The 14,392-nt window shown below is 43.1% G+C and overlaps 2 protein-coding genes across 8 annotated transcripts in view; one reads left to right on the forward strand and one right to left on the reverse strand.

The window, feature by feature from the left end:
* The window catches only part of uhrf1bp1l (UHRF1 binding protein 1-like), a 30,802-nt gene that overhangs the window by 997 nt on the left and 15,413 nt on the right, over positions 1-14,392 (forward strand). For 6 of the 7 annotated variants that reach the window (XM_047574908.1, XM_047574909.1, XM_047574910.1 and 3 more), the window contains exons 1-5: positions 1,077-1,488; positions 10,408-10,570; positions 11,946-11,984; positions 13,449-13,540; positions 14,151-14,340. In XM_047574908.1, coding sequence (XP_047430864.1) covers positions 1,445-1,488; positions 10,408-10,570; positions 11,946-11,984; positions 13,449-13,540; positions 14,151-14,340 — 528 coding nt within the window. In that variant the 5' untranslated portion in view covers positions 1,077-1,444. Of the gene's footprint in view, positions 1-1,076; positions 1,489-10,407; positions 10,571-11,945; positions 11,985-13,448; positions 13,541-14,150; positions 14,341-14,392 lie in introns of those variants that run through there. The other variant, XM_047574907.1, reaches the window with a different exon arrangement.
* On the reverse strand, positions 11,448-13,431 carry LOC124999821 (complement C1q-like protein 2). Its single transcript, XM_047574916.1, has one exon. The coding sequence runs from the start codon at positions 12,866-12,868 to the stop codon at positions 12,131-12,133; it is 738 nt and encodes a 245-aa protein (XP_047430872.1). The 5' UTR covers positions 12,869-13,431; the 3' UTR covers positions 11,448-12,130.

Below are 14,392 nucleotides of genomic sequence, written 5' to 3' on the forward strand. Positions count from 1 at the left end.
TTTATTCTTGAATCAGCTGGTAAACAGAATGAAACACGTCTCAATATTACATTTATATTCATTCATTCAGCTGTTGTCGTTTATATTCATATAAATGACGGTGAAAGAAATATCTGCCCATTCATGGCCTGTTTACATACTCAATGTAAACACTAGATGTCACTAAAAGAGCATTTAAAGCTGACCTAAATCACTAACACACAGATTATATGGGAATAAAACGAGTGCAATAAGTTCACACCACTGTCACAATATTTAAGTCAACACTAATGTGCATCAGAATATCTTTTTAACATTAAATAGCATTTATAAATAAGCCATTGACCAGTATGTGTACAGTTCACGGATACACGCTACACAGTGGAGCATACAGCAATAAAAAGCTGAAGAAAACATTTGAATAAGTTAACATAACACATAATGTCATCTACATGTTGGGATTTTATTATTTAAACGGATCTTTTTGAGACTTACATTTTAGTAAAGTACATTTATGTCTGGAGTTTTCTAATTTCCCACTGTATAATGTTTGTGTAGGTTCCTTATTATTATTATTTTCGATTTCTGTTGCTGGAAAAGGACTGATGGTGTGTTTGAGTTCATAGTATTTGCATTTGTATTGTTATATACTAATGAGGAAGTTGTACAATGTTTGTCTAATAATATAATATAATATAATATAATATAATATAATATAATATAATATAATATCTATCTATCTATCTATCTATCTATCTATCTATCTATCTATCTATCTATCTATCTATCTAATAAACTACATTTGTCTTGACACATTCACGCACATTACGTACGTTGGGGTTATATTTACACAAAGGTCCCGTTTTTACTGGCGGCAAACTGGGCAGACGATGCAGGATAAATGGAACGAAGCATAATAAATATAACAAGGCACGCATAAAAGCGGAACTGCGTCAAAGTCACGTCACGCAAACATCACAAAGCAAAGTTTTAAAATGAAGAATTGGCTGGAAGATGTCAGTTTGCCTTGATGTGTAGTTCTTCCTATTAGACCGTAAACGCATCACGAAGCTCCGCCCAGACGCAGTGACGACAGACGCGTCGTCGTCGTCCAGGTGAACGGCGTCGGTGTGAATGCGAGCGAACGTGTGCGAATGTGTGTGCGTATTTGAGATATTGCAGAGATCTGGGTCGTTTTGGATCTTTATCGGGGAATCTGCACAAAATGGCCTAACGCGTCATGCTTCGTCTCGGAGCGGGGCTGCTTCTCGGACCGTCTGAAATGCCGCTTCTGCGCCCTCGTCTCCCACGTCTCACAGAGGATAAAATGAAGACTGACACGGGGAGAAGAATTTGAGCTCCGTGTTTATACCTCGAGTCTGGGAGAAGATAGCGGCCAGACTCAAACTCAGACACCCAGCGGCGGCGAAGGTGGTGGTGGTTTGGATACCGGACTGTCGCCACCATGGCTGGGCTCATCAAGAAGCAGATCCTGAAGCATCTCTCCAGGTTAGTTTAGCAGAGGAGGGGAGATAAAGGACGATTTAGCTGTCACCCTTAAGCTAGCTAGCTACAACCAAAACGTCACTTTAAAGAGCGCCTTCATCACTAACGATAAACGAAACCATTTCGTTGTAGTGAATCCTCTCATACCCATATTATTCATCAAACTGCCACTCACTATCTTGCTAGCATCGGGGGTTAGCCACCGAGCGGCTAATCCTTTTTGGAGTCTTTCTGAGGCAGGTTGAACCAGTCGATTGCTTCAGGTCAGATCACCTGAAACGACAATCTCAGCTTTCCTACTCAAAGGGCAAATCACCCTCAACACTATTAGCTACGAAACGAACGACATACGTAGTGTAAATGACACATATTTCGTGTTAATCGGTTGATGGGAAGCTGGTGTTGAAAGTGCTGCCGGCTTGCGCAATGTGACAAGGTGCAGGTCTGTTTACAGGGGTGTAAACTCTGCCCTTTTTTACCCCCTGTGCCTCCCCCGGTGAGACCCGAAGGCACAAGGAAGGCTTATTATATGAGGGGAAATCCACTTCGGTGCGTGGTAATTAAAACACATTCTTCTGAGTTTTCTCATTGTCATCCAACCCAGAGATAAAGGAGTGGCTCAGGATTTGTTTAATGCCACGCTGTATGAGCTTAACGTTGCATTATTTATTCTTTTTCCAACCATCCCTCGAGGTTTTTCTTTTCAGCGGCCCTGCTCCATTGTTTTGCTCTGGGAGGTGACACACTTCAAACTGAAACTGACCTATTTCTGTAATCATTAGAGGATGATGATGGTGGTGGTGGTGACCTGGCAGAGAAATGGCAGCTGTCATGTTCCTGCTGCAGGTCACATGTGGGTCAGTGTTTTAAAAGTGTGCAGGGGGGGACGGTTTAAGTGAGAGTCGACGTGTGCCCAGTTGTGGTGAACTGGTCAGTGCTTTGCCCTTCACAGATCGTACGCAGTGCCACAGATTAAAAAACTCACACTGCAACACGGTGCCTACGGGCGGCATGTCCTTCAGTGTCCCGGTAGCTGTGTTTGTGCATGCACTTTTGCGATAGTGCACCTAGTGTTTCTGCTCATGACTGTGCATGCCCTCAGCAGCATTAGCATCACCACTGACAGGAAATGACTAGAAGAGAAGTGGTGTCATCTGATCTTCGTCCTCCTCCCGGTTGGTCCGGCGCGAGCCGAGGTGAACCCCTCGACCAATCCTGCGGCTCGAGGTGCCGTGATGTCATGATGGAAGTGCTTGTGTCAGAATTCCAAAACAGTGTTTGCTCATAAATATACTTCTTATATAGCTGCAGCGAGGTGGCATTATTATCTACGCTTGGATTGTTCGTCCTGCTTTGCCAGCACCAGTCATATTTGTACATGTGCTTACAGGTTATGTTTTGGGTATCAATATGTCAGCGCGGCCTCCAGGCTTAGCTGCCGCAGAGGACACATGTCTGCGACCGGGACCGGACTGTTAGAGCCACTACATCTTTTACGCTTCGCTGGACAGGCAGTCTGCAATGACTGTGTCTCCTCTGGCTGCAGACAAGTTCACTGAAGCATGCGTGACATATTAAACTAGTTGAGGCGGCCTCTTTTGGAGAGTGTGAGCAGTCCGAAGGAGGTCTGCTTGTGACGTTTAACGCGTGAGCTTGTGAAGACGAAAGGGACGTGACCGAGTCATCGGGGACGCAGGGTGTATTGATGGTTTGTTTCCCCCCGAAGGTCAGGATCAGGTTATAGCCCCCGGGGGTGAGTTTACAACACCGTGTGTGTGTTTGTCGACATCACAGACGGGTTTGGATATCGACTGGACGCTGGCTCGGGGCCAGACGGCCCGAGATCCTGTTACACACAGACACGTACAAATATAGATGGATGGAGAACCTGTATGAGGCTGGGTGTTTCTCCTAAAAATGTCCCCTGTTTCAGGCTCCACTTAAGAACAGGTGGCTTAAATAAATACTTATGCATAAAAATAGATTTCTACAGTTCTCCTGTCTTTTCTTGCTGTTCTCAGAGTCTCCATCCTTCTTACTCTTTATGTATTACTCTGTAAAAATGATACATAATGAGATATAGTTGATTACTGTGATGATTAGTTTGGTACGGATGTCCCTAAATACTAAAAGAAACATACCAGAACAGACATTTACAGCTTTGAACATCTCATTTAGTTCGATTAGCTTTCAAAAACCCACAGTTATTACATTTGGAAAAAGACACATTTAAAAAGACACAGTGCATAATTATTTGGCCTTTTTTTGCTTAAGAAATTACTTAAAGGATAATCAATTATCATAATACAAACTGGCTGCACTGTGTGTTATATAAATTAAATGCGATAGCCCTTCTCCAAATATTTAAACTCATTTAATTTGTCGTATTCTGCGAAACAAACCTTTCCCTTTCATAATATCATCATTACAGCATTTAATGACGGCTTATCGATAACCCAGCGCAGCAACGCTATTGTACTCTGTATAATTTGCATCCACAGCCTCATAGTAGTGCAGACAGTTGTGTGCAATGAAAGGCGGTGATTCATGTGTGACAAGCTGAGTTGTTGATAGACAAACACATAAAGGCCTTCCAACAATGATTATCACTGCTTTCTAATGGAGAGTTCATGGCTTTGGGAGATTAGACCTCTTCCTTTTGGCATTCAGGAGGTTGAAGGATTTGAGCCACGGCAGAGGATAGGATGTTTAGCACCAAAGATTATAACCGACTAGTAAAATGTGACGAGCAGAGTGTGCAATATAACGACTCATCTCGCACTGCGGTGTGAACGATGGGTTTCGGTGCTGCCTCTGTGCTTGTGGAGCGTCTTTGGCAGTCGCTGCGTGATGATGCACCGTGGTGATGAACTCCACTTTTCCAGTGCAATCACTCACTGCTGGTGGGAAGGTTATTACGCCGTGAGTCATGGCCCAAGTGCCTCGTTGTGGGTGTGTCATCAGCGTTTAGCTGTGAAGCACTTGCGTGTGTAGGTTGTGTGTTTTTTTTTTTTTGTGTTTTGTTTTATTCAGCCTTTGTGGCAGAGAGACATTTCGGTCGGGGTCCCTCTAGGCCTCGACATCCTCTGCCGCCGTGTAACCGGGGTCTTGGATTGTTTTCTCCTTCATGCTAACCTTTTTCGCTGCCTCCACGGGGACATAAATATTCCCCCGGCTCCTGCCAATGCAAACATGCTTAACTTTGACATTTGTGGCGGTGTTTTGCATGCCTGGAGGTGTTTTCCTGTTCTGTGTGGGCTAGAAAACGATTAAAAAAAATCCCTCTTGATGTTAGCGTTGGGTGTGATGTGCTGCAGAGATAAAATACCTACTAAATATTGGTTTGTTATTTGAAATTTATGGATTAATCAACATCTGTAAAATCTTTTCCATGTTTATGTCCTCACCCAGACAAAAATATTCTATGTACTATTTAAAATATTGAAAAAATATAAAATAATCTGTTGTTTTTTTGATGATATTCAGACCAAGCTAAGGCCAATGGAAATACCCTGATAATATCTGTTAGCATTGACTATTAGCTCTCTGTGACCCTTGATCAAATCACATGTATAGCCACAAAGCTAACACTAAAGACACGTGCTTATAGTATGCGCCGCATTAAACCCCACAACATGCAAACATGAAACAGACGTTGGTTGATAGCATTCAAATATTAACACTGATTCATGTTATCCATATTTGATTAAGATGGGGTTATTGGAGCAGGGAAATTACAGCCGTATACCAGGGGAAGATAAGATATAACTCTGGGTAGCCATGGTAGACAACACCTTCTGAGAGAAGGTGTGTGTGGGTTTCTACATTTTATTTTTAGGTTATGTTGTTTCTGTGTTTTTCCCTTCGATTTACCACCAAACCCACACTGTGGGTAAGCGGCCTCCAAGCACTGCGGTGCTGTTGTCCTCTAAGTGTGTGCAATAAACCATAAACCATCTGATGTTGGACAAGGCAATAACAATAATACATTTCTGATGAAGTTGCTTGGCGTAAAACATTTCGAGGGCTGTTTTTAAATGAGCTCAGTAGTCATTTTTTATGTTTGTTTATTCACATTTCAGCTTCTTAAACGCTATAATGCATGCTGTGTTTGATTTTATTAGCCTGTATCTATTGAGGGATATTGGCCCTAGTGAAAGGAGTTATCGGACTCTTTGTACGGCCGGCTCAATACACTCTTGTGTTGAGGCTGAATGGGCGAGTGAAGGATTTAGGAGCACATTTAAATGTCAAATGTCTCCATTTTATTTGTTCCAAGGCTGCTCCTCGGTCAAATGAGGATTGGCAGGAAAAAAAATGTGGTAACATCCTAGATGCCTGTTTTCTTTTTCTGGAAAACCACATTCCAAAGTTACAGAGGAATTCCCTTAAGATGGTATAGGAAAGCCTTTATTGTTTCTACATGTCTCCCTTTGTTTTTTTTGGTGATTTCTGTCTGCGTTCCTACAGTCGTGGTTGCTAAAACAAGCATCTCTGTCGCCTGAGTCACTCTGGCCATCTTCCCTCAGGCGCCTCTCATTCTGGCATTGATGTCATCAGACTGCGCCACAAATGCATCATGTGAGAGCAGGAAAAAGCAGTTTCCATTGACCGCAGTCGTCGGTGTCCAATGTGCCAGGCCAAAGTCTGCTCTCAGTGTGTGGTTAAGGGAAAAGCTGCAAGATCAGCCTTCTGAGGCAAACGAGTTATTGGCAACAGGTGTTTCTGAGCAACCAAGTCATGATTGTAGCTTTGTTAAATGCAGAGCTCAGGGAATAAGTTAACGGAATTGTTTGCTAAGAATTTGATGATCATTATACAGCATGTGTCTATTAAATATGAATCTTGAGCCAGAAGTTGTTCGGATTAGCTTAGCATAAAGCCTTGAAATAAGAGGAAACAGGACTGGCGTCACCAGGGTGACCCCTGGATGTCAATGAAATCCAGTGATACAGATGAAAAGTGATGGAAAGTTGGCACAGAAAAACAAGATTGGGTGGAAAAAATTGTATTTCTGGTGCAATTTCATCTGCTACTGAAGTGCATTGAGGAGTAAAGAAAGTGTGGGAAGGTCAAGACTCCAGCAGCACTTGTAGTTAATGAAGCAACTTTATTAGACTGACGCATTTCAGTTCGTGGAAACTACAAGGACAACGTTCCCCAAATGGTAATGGCAAGAAATGGCATTGCAAAGGAGATATCTTCTCTTCAAACTGAAGAACTAACCTCAGCTTCTAGCAATATTTTTACGTTATGCTGGACCGTGCCACTAGCTACCAACTGTCGGCAACGAAGAGATGGCCAACGAGCGAATCTCTCTATATGCGAATGACACCCATGTCTTTGTAGCAGACCGTTGGCCAACGCCGTGGACTTTGTGTCCTTACAGTGAAGGTTTGTTGAACTCTGTGCTCGCATCCTGTGTTAATCAACTCTAACACTCGCTCCCATTGGTTGTCTTCTCAAAGTTGAGGTCAGTTCAACTAATTTCCCTTTCACTTTGCATTGTTAAAGGTTTGTACGCCTTGAATTCTACAATTACATGGTCTCTTGGCTTGAAATTGCTTCTGGTCTTCTTTTCTGTGCGTGTCTTTAGCCTGGGAAAAGTAAAATCATAAAGTTGAGCGCCGTACAACCTAAGACCGAGCTTAAACTCATGATAAACTGCTTTAAAGCAGGTTGGAGCTGCATATTCAGGTGATGTAGACTCGTCACTACAAGCAAATCTTTCATATTATTTCATTTAAGAGTGGGTATTGGTGAGGACTTCAAGATACGTATCACGATACTTGAGTCACGATATGATACCTTATTGCGATATTATGATATATTGCAATATTCTACATAGTTCAATGACAATGGTTTTAGTTGCTTTAAGCTTCACTCCTCTCATGCAGCTCCTTTAAAGAAAGGTAAAACTATTTTGGAAATTAAAGTTTCACATAGAAGAATATGGGCTAACCCTTTAACTCCCCCCCACAGCTTGTAGCCTGCCATAATCTCTTTGTGGGCCTGGATTTGGTCCGGTGAGCTCGGCCCTGCTGACTGGAATAATTGCCACTGAGGAGAAGATGAAAGAGAAAGATGACGGCGCGCTGTGAACTTAATACCCTCCACCTCCTGCTGCAGTAATGAGGAGAATCTACCTCTGTAATTTAGCTTGTTTAGCGTCAGTAGCCTTGATATTAGGCAGCTGATTAGCAGCATTTTATTTGATTACAGTATTGATTTATGTATGAAGTTGGGAGACGGAGAGAGGAAGCAAGAGGTGCCCAAAGAGAGGCTGAGACGCCAGATAAGGAGAGAGGGAGAAAGAGCAAACTAGCTGGCTAGCTGGTTGATACTTGAGCAGGAGCAGGAATGAATATTTCACTGGTCACAAGGCTGAGACGCTCCAACAACAACATCATCATCTCCGAAGCAAACTTGACTCGTGTTTCTGCCTCCGAGTGTGTGGAGGCCCAAACAAGTGCATATGCGTATTATATTATTTGTGTTTTGCTTGTGCGAGAGAGTGTTTTCTTTCTTGTTTTGCTCACAAGCGTAAGCTCTGCGTTTGCTTCTGCTGCTGAATAATTTACCGGGGTTGGGGGAATTAGAGAAGAATCTAACGCTGCCAGGAGAAGGTGTTGAGTGGAAAGAAGCAGGAATTTGACAGAATGAATCATTTAGTTTATAACGTGGGCCGAACGATCACAAAGCAACCGTCACCAGCAAAGATAATGACTCTGTGCACCTGTTAGCTTTCCATCACTTAAAGCTCAGACCATGAGAACAAAAAAACCTTTTGTTCTGTCCAGTTACTGACCGCCTCCATAATTATAAGTCAAGAGTTAAGGCTCTTTTAGAGTACTGTGGGACATAAGCTACGCACAAAGCAGGCACTGGTGGGAGCCATTTATATGTTTTTTATTTTATTGGTGGCTTTGTTTTGGCAATTTTGCATTTCTTGCCTCATTCCGCCAATGAATTTTTTGCTTGTAATGTTTCATATCTTGCATTGCAGTTTGTGTGCACGTCTCATGAGGCGTTTCTCAGGGTTTTCTGCAGATTCAAGGAACTCATAGAAAGCAAACCTATCAATAATATATGATCGATCAGTGACCTGATGAGTTTCAAACGCTCAAAACTCAAAAATATCGTCTTCGTTTTCTTGTCTCTTTTTATTTCAGACAGGAGTTTAATAAATAACATGTCGTAGGAAGTTGTTTCATTGTGATGCACGTTCATTGTTCAATAAAGCATAAAGGAATCACTCCACAATACGATGGCATGACAATATATTATTGCAAAACTTCAGTTAGATTATCTTCCTCAGACCCCATGTCCTCATATGGGGACATTCATTTTTAGGTTTTAGTGGAGCTTATTCATGTTCATTTAAACCCATTGTCCTCATTAATGGATGCTTTGGTCTGCCATCTAGTGGTAGCAAAGTTTAAAACTTATTTATTTATGTTTATTAAGGTGTGTAGTTTGATATGACTCACAGATCTAACAAATTTTATCAAAGGCAACAAGCTACAACGGCGCTAATTAGCAAGTATTCGTTTGAGGATGTTGGGACTTCATTGTTTGCAATCCTGTCTTTGCGCAGCCGTGTTCAGGTATTAAAATAAACAGTTTTATATTTTGTTACATATTGGTGACTTTATTACAATTATAAAATAATCCCTGTGTCCACATATGAGGACATCGTTTCTTGTTTCAAAAACTACGACTTCCTGTTCAAAGTTGATGCTTAGTTTCTATACGTCTCAGGTCCTACTAATACCAAATACCTTGGAGAAATTAAAAATGCTTAGCAAATAAAAGCTTGGGCCTCAGGAGGTTATTACATTACAATGCAGTTTTGCAAATTATTTCCCTAAAATAAAACTTTAAACCCTATTTGTTTTACCAGCTTCCTCTTTTCCAAACACTGATCTGTCCTATTCCGTTCTCATATTTTATCCTCCCCTACTTGTGCTTCTAACCCCGATGTCAGAAACCGCAGTAACGTCGTCTTTTCAGTCATTGTTAAATGTGCTTAAATGGAAATTAATTGTGTTATAAGTGTTATACTCTCAATTTACAGTAGAAAACTACTCTTAAATATCAGTACTTGACAGTAGTTTCAGTGTTGCCGTATAAACAGATTCCTAACGAGTCCGTTAGCCGGTGATCTCCGTGTGCTGGTTGATCCGTCTCTATTTACAGACAGACGCTTGGTGTGTGTTTGTGTGAGAGATTAGCTTAACGAGATCACCGGCACGCCGCACATACGTGTTCGCAAAGACAGTGAGACTGCATTTTACGTTAACGGCCACTAATTGATATGTTTTCCGTCGGATGCATTGTTGCCCAAACCTGAAATCTAAACGCTATACACGAAGCCGCTCAGGTATAGTGAAGGCCACGTGGCTCTTGACAGCTACATAATGTGAAATCAATACTATCCTTGTTTATTAAGGGACTCCCATTAGACTGGTCTGATTCATGGGTCAATGAGGCATTTATTATCTAACCACCCTGCTAACTATTAACCAATGCTCAAGCGGTGAATGGTGCCAGAAAACTCTTAGGTCATGGTCGTCAAGTTTGTGTGTTTAAGCTCTTTGCTTTAGCTAAAAAGCAAATAGACTGAACGCAGAGAATGACTGAGATTTACCTCAAGGTACTGAGGTTGTACATTAAAGAGCTCTGACAACTTATGCTCTGATGCAGCAAGGTCTGGTCTCCTTTTCCCACCTTTAAATCATGTATATGAGGAGGCTTTTTGTTTGTCAAAATGTGGAGCCAACCTTCCTTTACCAGCTAGTTTAATAAAAACATAACAGCAGGGGTTTGTTTGGTTGTCGTTTTACTCCGCCAACAACTCGTCTCTGTGAGTATCCACAAGGATTGAAGCTTCACTACTTTCCTCTGTCGTGTGTCCCGTAGGTTTGCTAAGAACCTTTCGCCGGACAAGATCAACCTGAGCACGCTGAAGGGGGAGGGCCAGCTCACCAACCTGGAGCTGGACGAGGAGGTTCTCCAGAGCCTCCTGGACCTGCCCACCTGGCTCGCCATCAACCGCGTGGAGTGCAACAAGGCCGCTATCAGGGTGAGGGATTTGTAAATGATTGTTTTTTGCTGCGTTGAGGCCGTCGAGACCCAAAACAGGGTCGACAGCCAAGGGTGCACGGCGCGTTGTCAAAACACACAACAGACGCTCAGACGGAACAGCTGACCGTCGGCTTAGCGTGTCCCAGTTTTATTTCAAGCCTCAAGTGAAGAATACTCCCTAATTTTTTCCCCCCTCGTATTTAACTCAAAAACGCATCGTGCCAGTGTGCAGGCGTGTCCGATTCTGTTGAACGTGGACTCGATCATCAGCCAAGTGTGTCAGTGTCTGTGACACACCCTGGAAACGGTGAACGCAACTCTGCAATTTACTCCGTGACTACTGGACTTTATTTCCGACCAAGGTCCATTTTTCACCTGTCGTCTTCCTCCTTGACCTCATTACGTTCTCTCTGACCTCTTTCTGTTTTTTGTTTTTTTTCTATTTTATCCCAACCTTTCCTTCAGACACCTGTCTTCGTGTTTAATCTAATTTTTAGCGGTTATTTGGATCTTTTCCGCAGCGAATAAACACTTTCCGTGTGTCTTTGTTCGCCGCCTTTGTCCAAATTATTCCGCGTGCTTAAACAATGCATTCTCTTGTGTTTGCTTCGTCATTGACAGAAAGCGGGAAATACTAATGCGGCCGTAATAGTCATTTACAGAAAGCTCAGATTTCTGAGTGAACACGGGAGCTGGTGAATTTATGCTTCTGCGTAATGCAGCTCATTGTGTTTGAGTGTGAAACAAAAAAAAAAAAAGAGAACCCTGATGAATATCTCACTTCCTCACTTGTTAGATCCAAATCTCTTCTTTCCATCTTCCTGTTACAGAACGGCTAAACCTCTTCACCTTAAACACACACACACACACACAAATTAAAGCCAAAATAAGTGGTTTTATTGATTGTGTTTGATGGATACAGTTTGCAAAGCAGTACATTTATGCACATTTATACACGAGTACTGGGCTAAAAGCGGAATAGCAGCACCTCCTACTGGCGCCTTTATGTGAAATGTGTTTTAATTCAATTAGAGACACAAATCCCGAGCGTTCCTCACACCTTGATTCATGACGTTTTCAAAGACAGAGTCGCTTTGCAGAGGAAAAAAAAAACACATAAGCCCTTAATCGGTTTTACTATATAATTTGACTTGAATCAAGAGGCTGCATGTTGAGGATTAGCGGAGCTCTATGTCTGAATGAATGAATGAATGAATGAGTTACGTCTAGACTCACTGATCTCCCGCTGATTTAACGTGATTTGATTCTGTCCGATTTAGTAGCATTCATTCGAATCCCACTGACTGGTGTTTAAAAGTTTCGGTGATCCAAAAATTCTACACGGTGGCTGAACAGCTGTTTTTGTTTTACAGATACCATGGACGAAGTTGAAGACTCACCCAATCTCTTTGGTAAGTTTACACCTCCGGCTTCTCACATGGTCAGAAATCATTCATTGTCATTAAGAATTCTTTTTACACACCGAGAAGAAACAAAATCATCGCCTCTACCCCTTTTATAATTTACTGACGGTCCGTGATGCGTTCAGGGAAGCGGTCTACATGGGGTAGAGCAGGAAACCGCTGAAGGTGTTGTAGTAAAAATCGTCGTCGTAGAGGACCCTCTTGGCGTAAAGCTTCACGTACACGTTGTCTCCGGGCTCCAGCAGCAGCACCGCCGCGTTGGTTGCGCTGTCGTGGGTGTCCTGACCCTCCGTGTCCCACGTGGACACCACCCTCTGGTGGTTCATCATCAGCGACACCACCGAGTTGGGCTGGCCGGCGTTGTTGTTGTACATGGTGAAGCAGAAGTAGTACATGCCTCGCATCATCGCGGTGAAGACGCCCGTGGCCGGGTTGTAGCCGGTGCCGATGTTGGAGACGATTCTCTGGTATTTCACCGGCACGTCCTCCGTGTACGGACCCTCCGGGGTTCCTAACGCGACGGTGAAGGCTGCCTTCTTCTGGCCCGTGGACGAGGTGGTGAGGAAGAGCGTCTTCAGCTGCTCGTCCTGAGCCTGGTTGGTCTTGGAGAGCTCCTCGGTCAGCTGCTTGTAGGTGCCCAGGCTGGCTTCCGCCGCGGCCAGCTTCTGCATCAGGTCATTGAGCCTTTGCTCCAGCGCGCTTTGCGTCTGCGCCGTGGCCGACAGCTTCTCCCTCATGCCCGCCACCTCGGTGAGCAGGGTGCAGGTGTCCGGCTGGCAGACTGGCAGGTTGACGTCCTCTTCTGGGTTGACGGCGTTCCCAGCGCAGTATCTGCTGGAAACCAGCAACAGCAGGAGGAAGAAATGCTCCATCTCAAACAAAACCTGGATGATGTGTGTGGTCCACAAAGCGCACACCTCCTTATATATATATATGTATATATGTGTGTGTGTGTATATATATATATATATGAAGCACCTGGTGTCGTGCAACCTTCACGCTTTCGTGAGTCACGTATTTGGGCAAAACAGGGCATTGTTTTCGGTGATAACACAACAATGGAGGATTGGTCAGTGCAGTCAACACAATAGTATCGCACGATCGAAGCCTTTGAAGTGTTGTGCAACTAAAAGGATGAATGAAGTATTTAATATAATTTAATCTAATCTGTCTCTGATTGTGTAGGTGAGGCTAGAGTCTGTGTCAGGACTTGAATTAATTCGAGAACAGTAGCGGCGGAGTGGGGAGTGAGGGAACAAACTGTTACCAACTCATGGTCTCCTTCCTTTATCTGCGTTTTGGTGCTTACCTTCACAGAATAAACACACCCTCTACCAGATTTGTTTTTATCGCATAAACAAAACGGAAACGGATAAAACAAATTTAACTTTGCGCTAGACCAATGTGTGTTATGTTGTTATGACAGTGGTTCGACTTGTTCTGCTCTTTCAGACTCTGGATAAAGTGGTGATGGAGATGAGTACCTGCGATGAGCCGCGTCCACCCAACGGCCCGTCTCCAATAGCAACAGCATCAGGGCAAAGGTGACAAACACGTAACATGGTTAGGGTTTAACATTTTTAAAATACAAATCAGTAGGTCAGTGTTGCCCAGGATAAACCTCAGCGTCTTGAAAGTAAGAGTCTTTGACCTTAATTGTTTAGCTTATATATCAGTGATTGGGTTTCAAATGTTTGCTGACCATTCATGCCTGAAAAAACATTGAAGCATTCCTGCAGGTTGCTTGTGCCAGGTGGCACGCTCGCTTGACACTTCCTGAATAACACCGAGCATTAAAAAAAAAAAAGTGCTCATTGATAACAAAACTCCCATTCATTAACACTTTTAAAATCAGGATAAAAGAGAATGAACTACTTCACATTGCATTGTGATCTGAGACACCAGAGCCAAGTTGTGGTTAAGAAAACACTGGGATTATTAATTTAATTAAATGGTCATTTAAGTGTTTCCATTTGGCTCCATTGATTTAAAAACAACTACAAGTACAAGTAGATAAAATACATTTTTAAATTCAATCTGAGTTAAGAAAACACACCCACATGTAATCATTTATTGTCGAGACCTTGTCGCTAAGCGCCTCTTATCACCTCCACTTCTTTCCAACCACGTTTCCTGTGTTTCTTTCCCACGCAGCGAGTATGGCTTTGCTGAGAAGGTGGTGGAAGGGATCTCCCTGTCCATCAACTCCATCGTCATCCGGATCAGTGCCAAGGCCTTCAACGCCTCCTTCGAGCTCTCCCAGCTGCAGGTCTACAGCGTCAACACCAGCTGGACCATGAGCGACCTGAGATTCACACGCATCCAGGACCCTCAGAAGGGAGAGGTCGGCATCGGTTGCATTAAATGGGAAATATGACAAAATGATGCGAGTTCGC

This window comes from Mugil cephalus, chromosome 22 (genome assembly GCF_022458985.1).
Source record: "Mugil cephalus isolate CIBA_MC_2020 chromosome 22, CIBA_Mcephalus_1.1, whole genome shotgun sequence".
Lineage (NCBI taxonomy): Eukaryota > Metazoa > Chordata > Actinopteri > Mugiliformes > Mugilidae > Mugil > Mugil cephalus.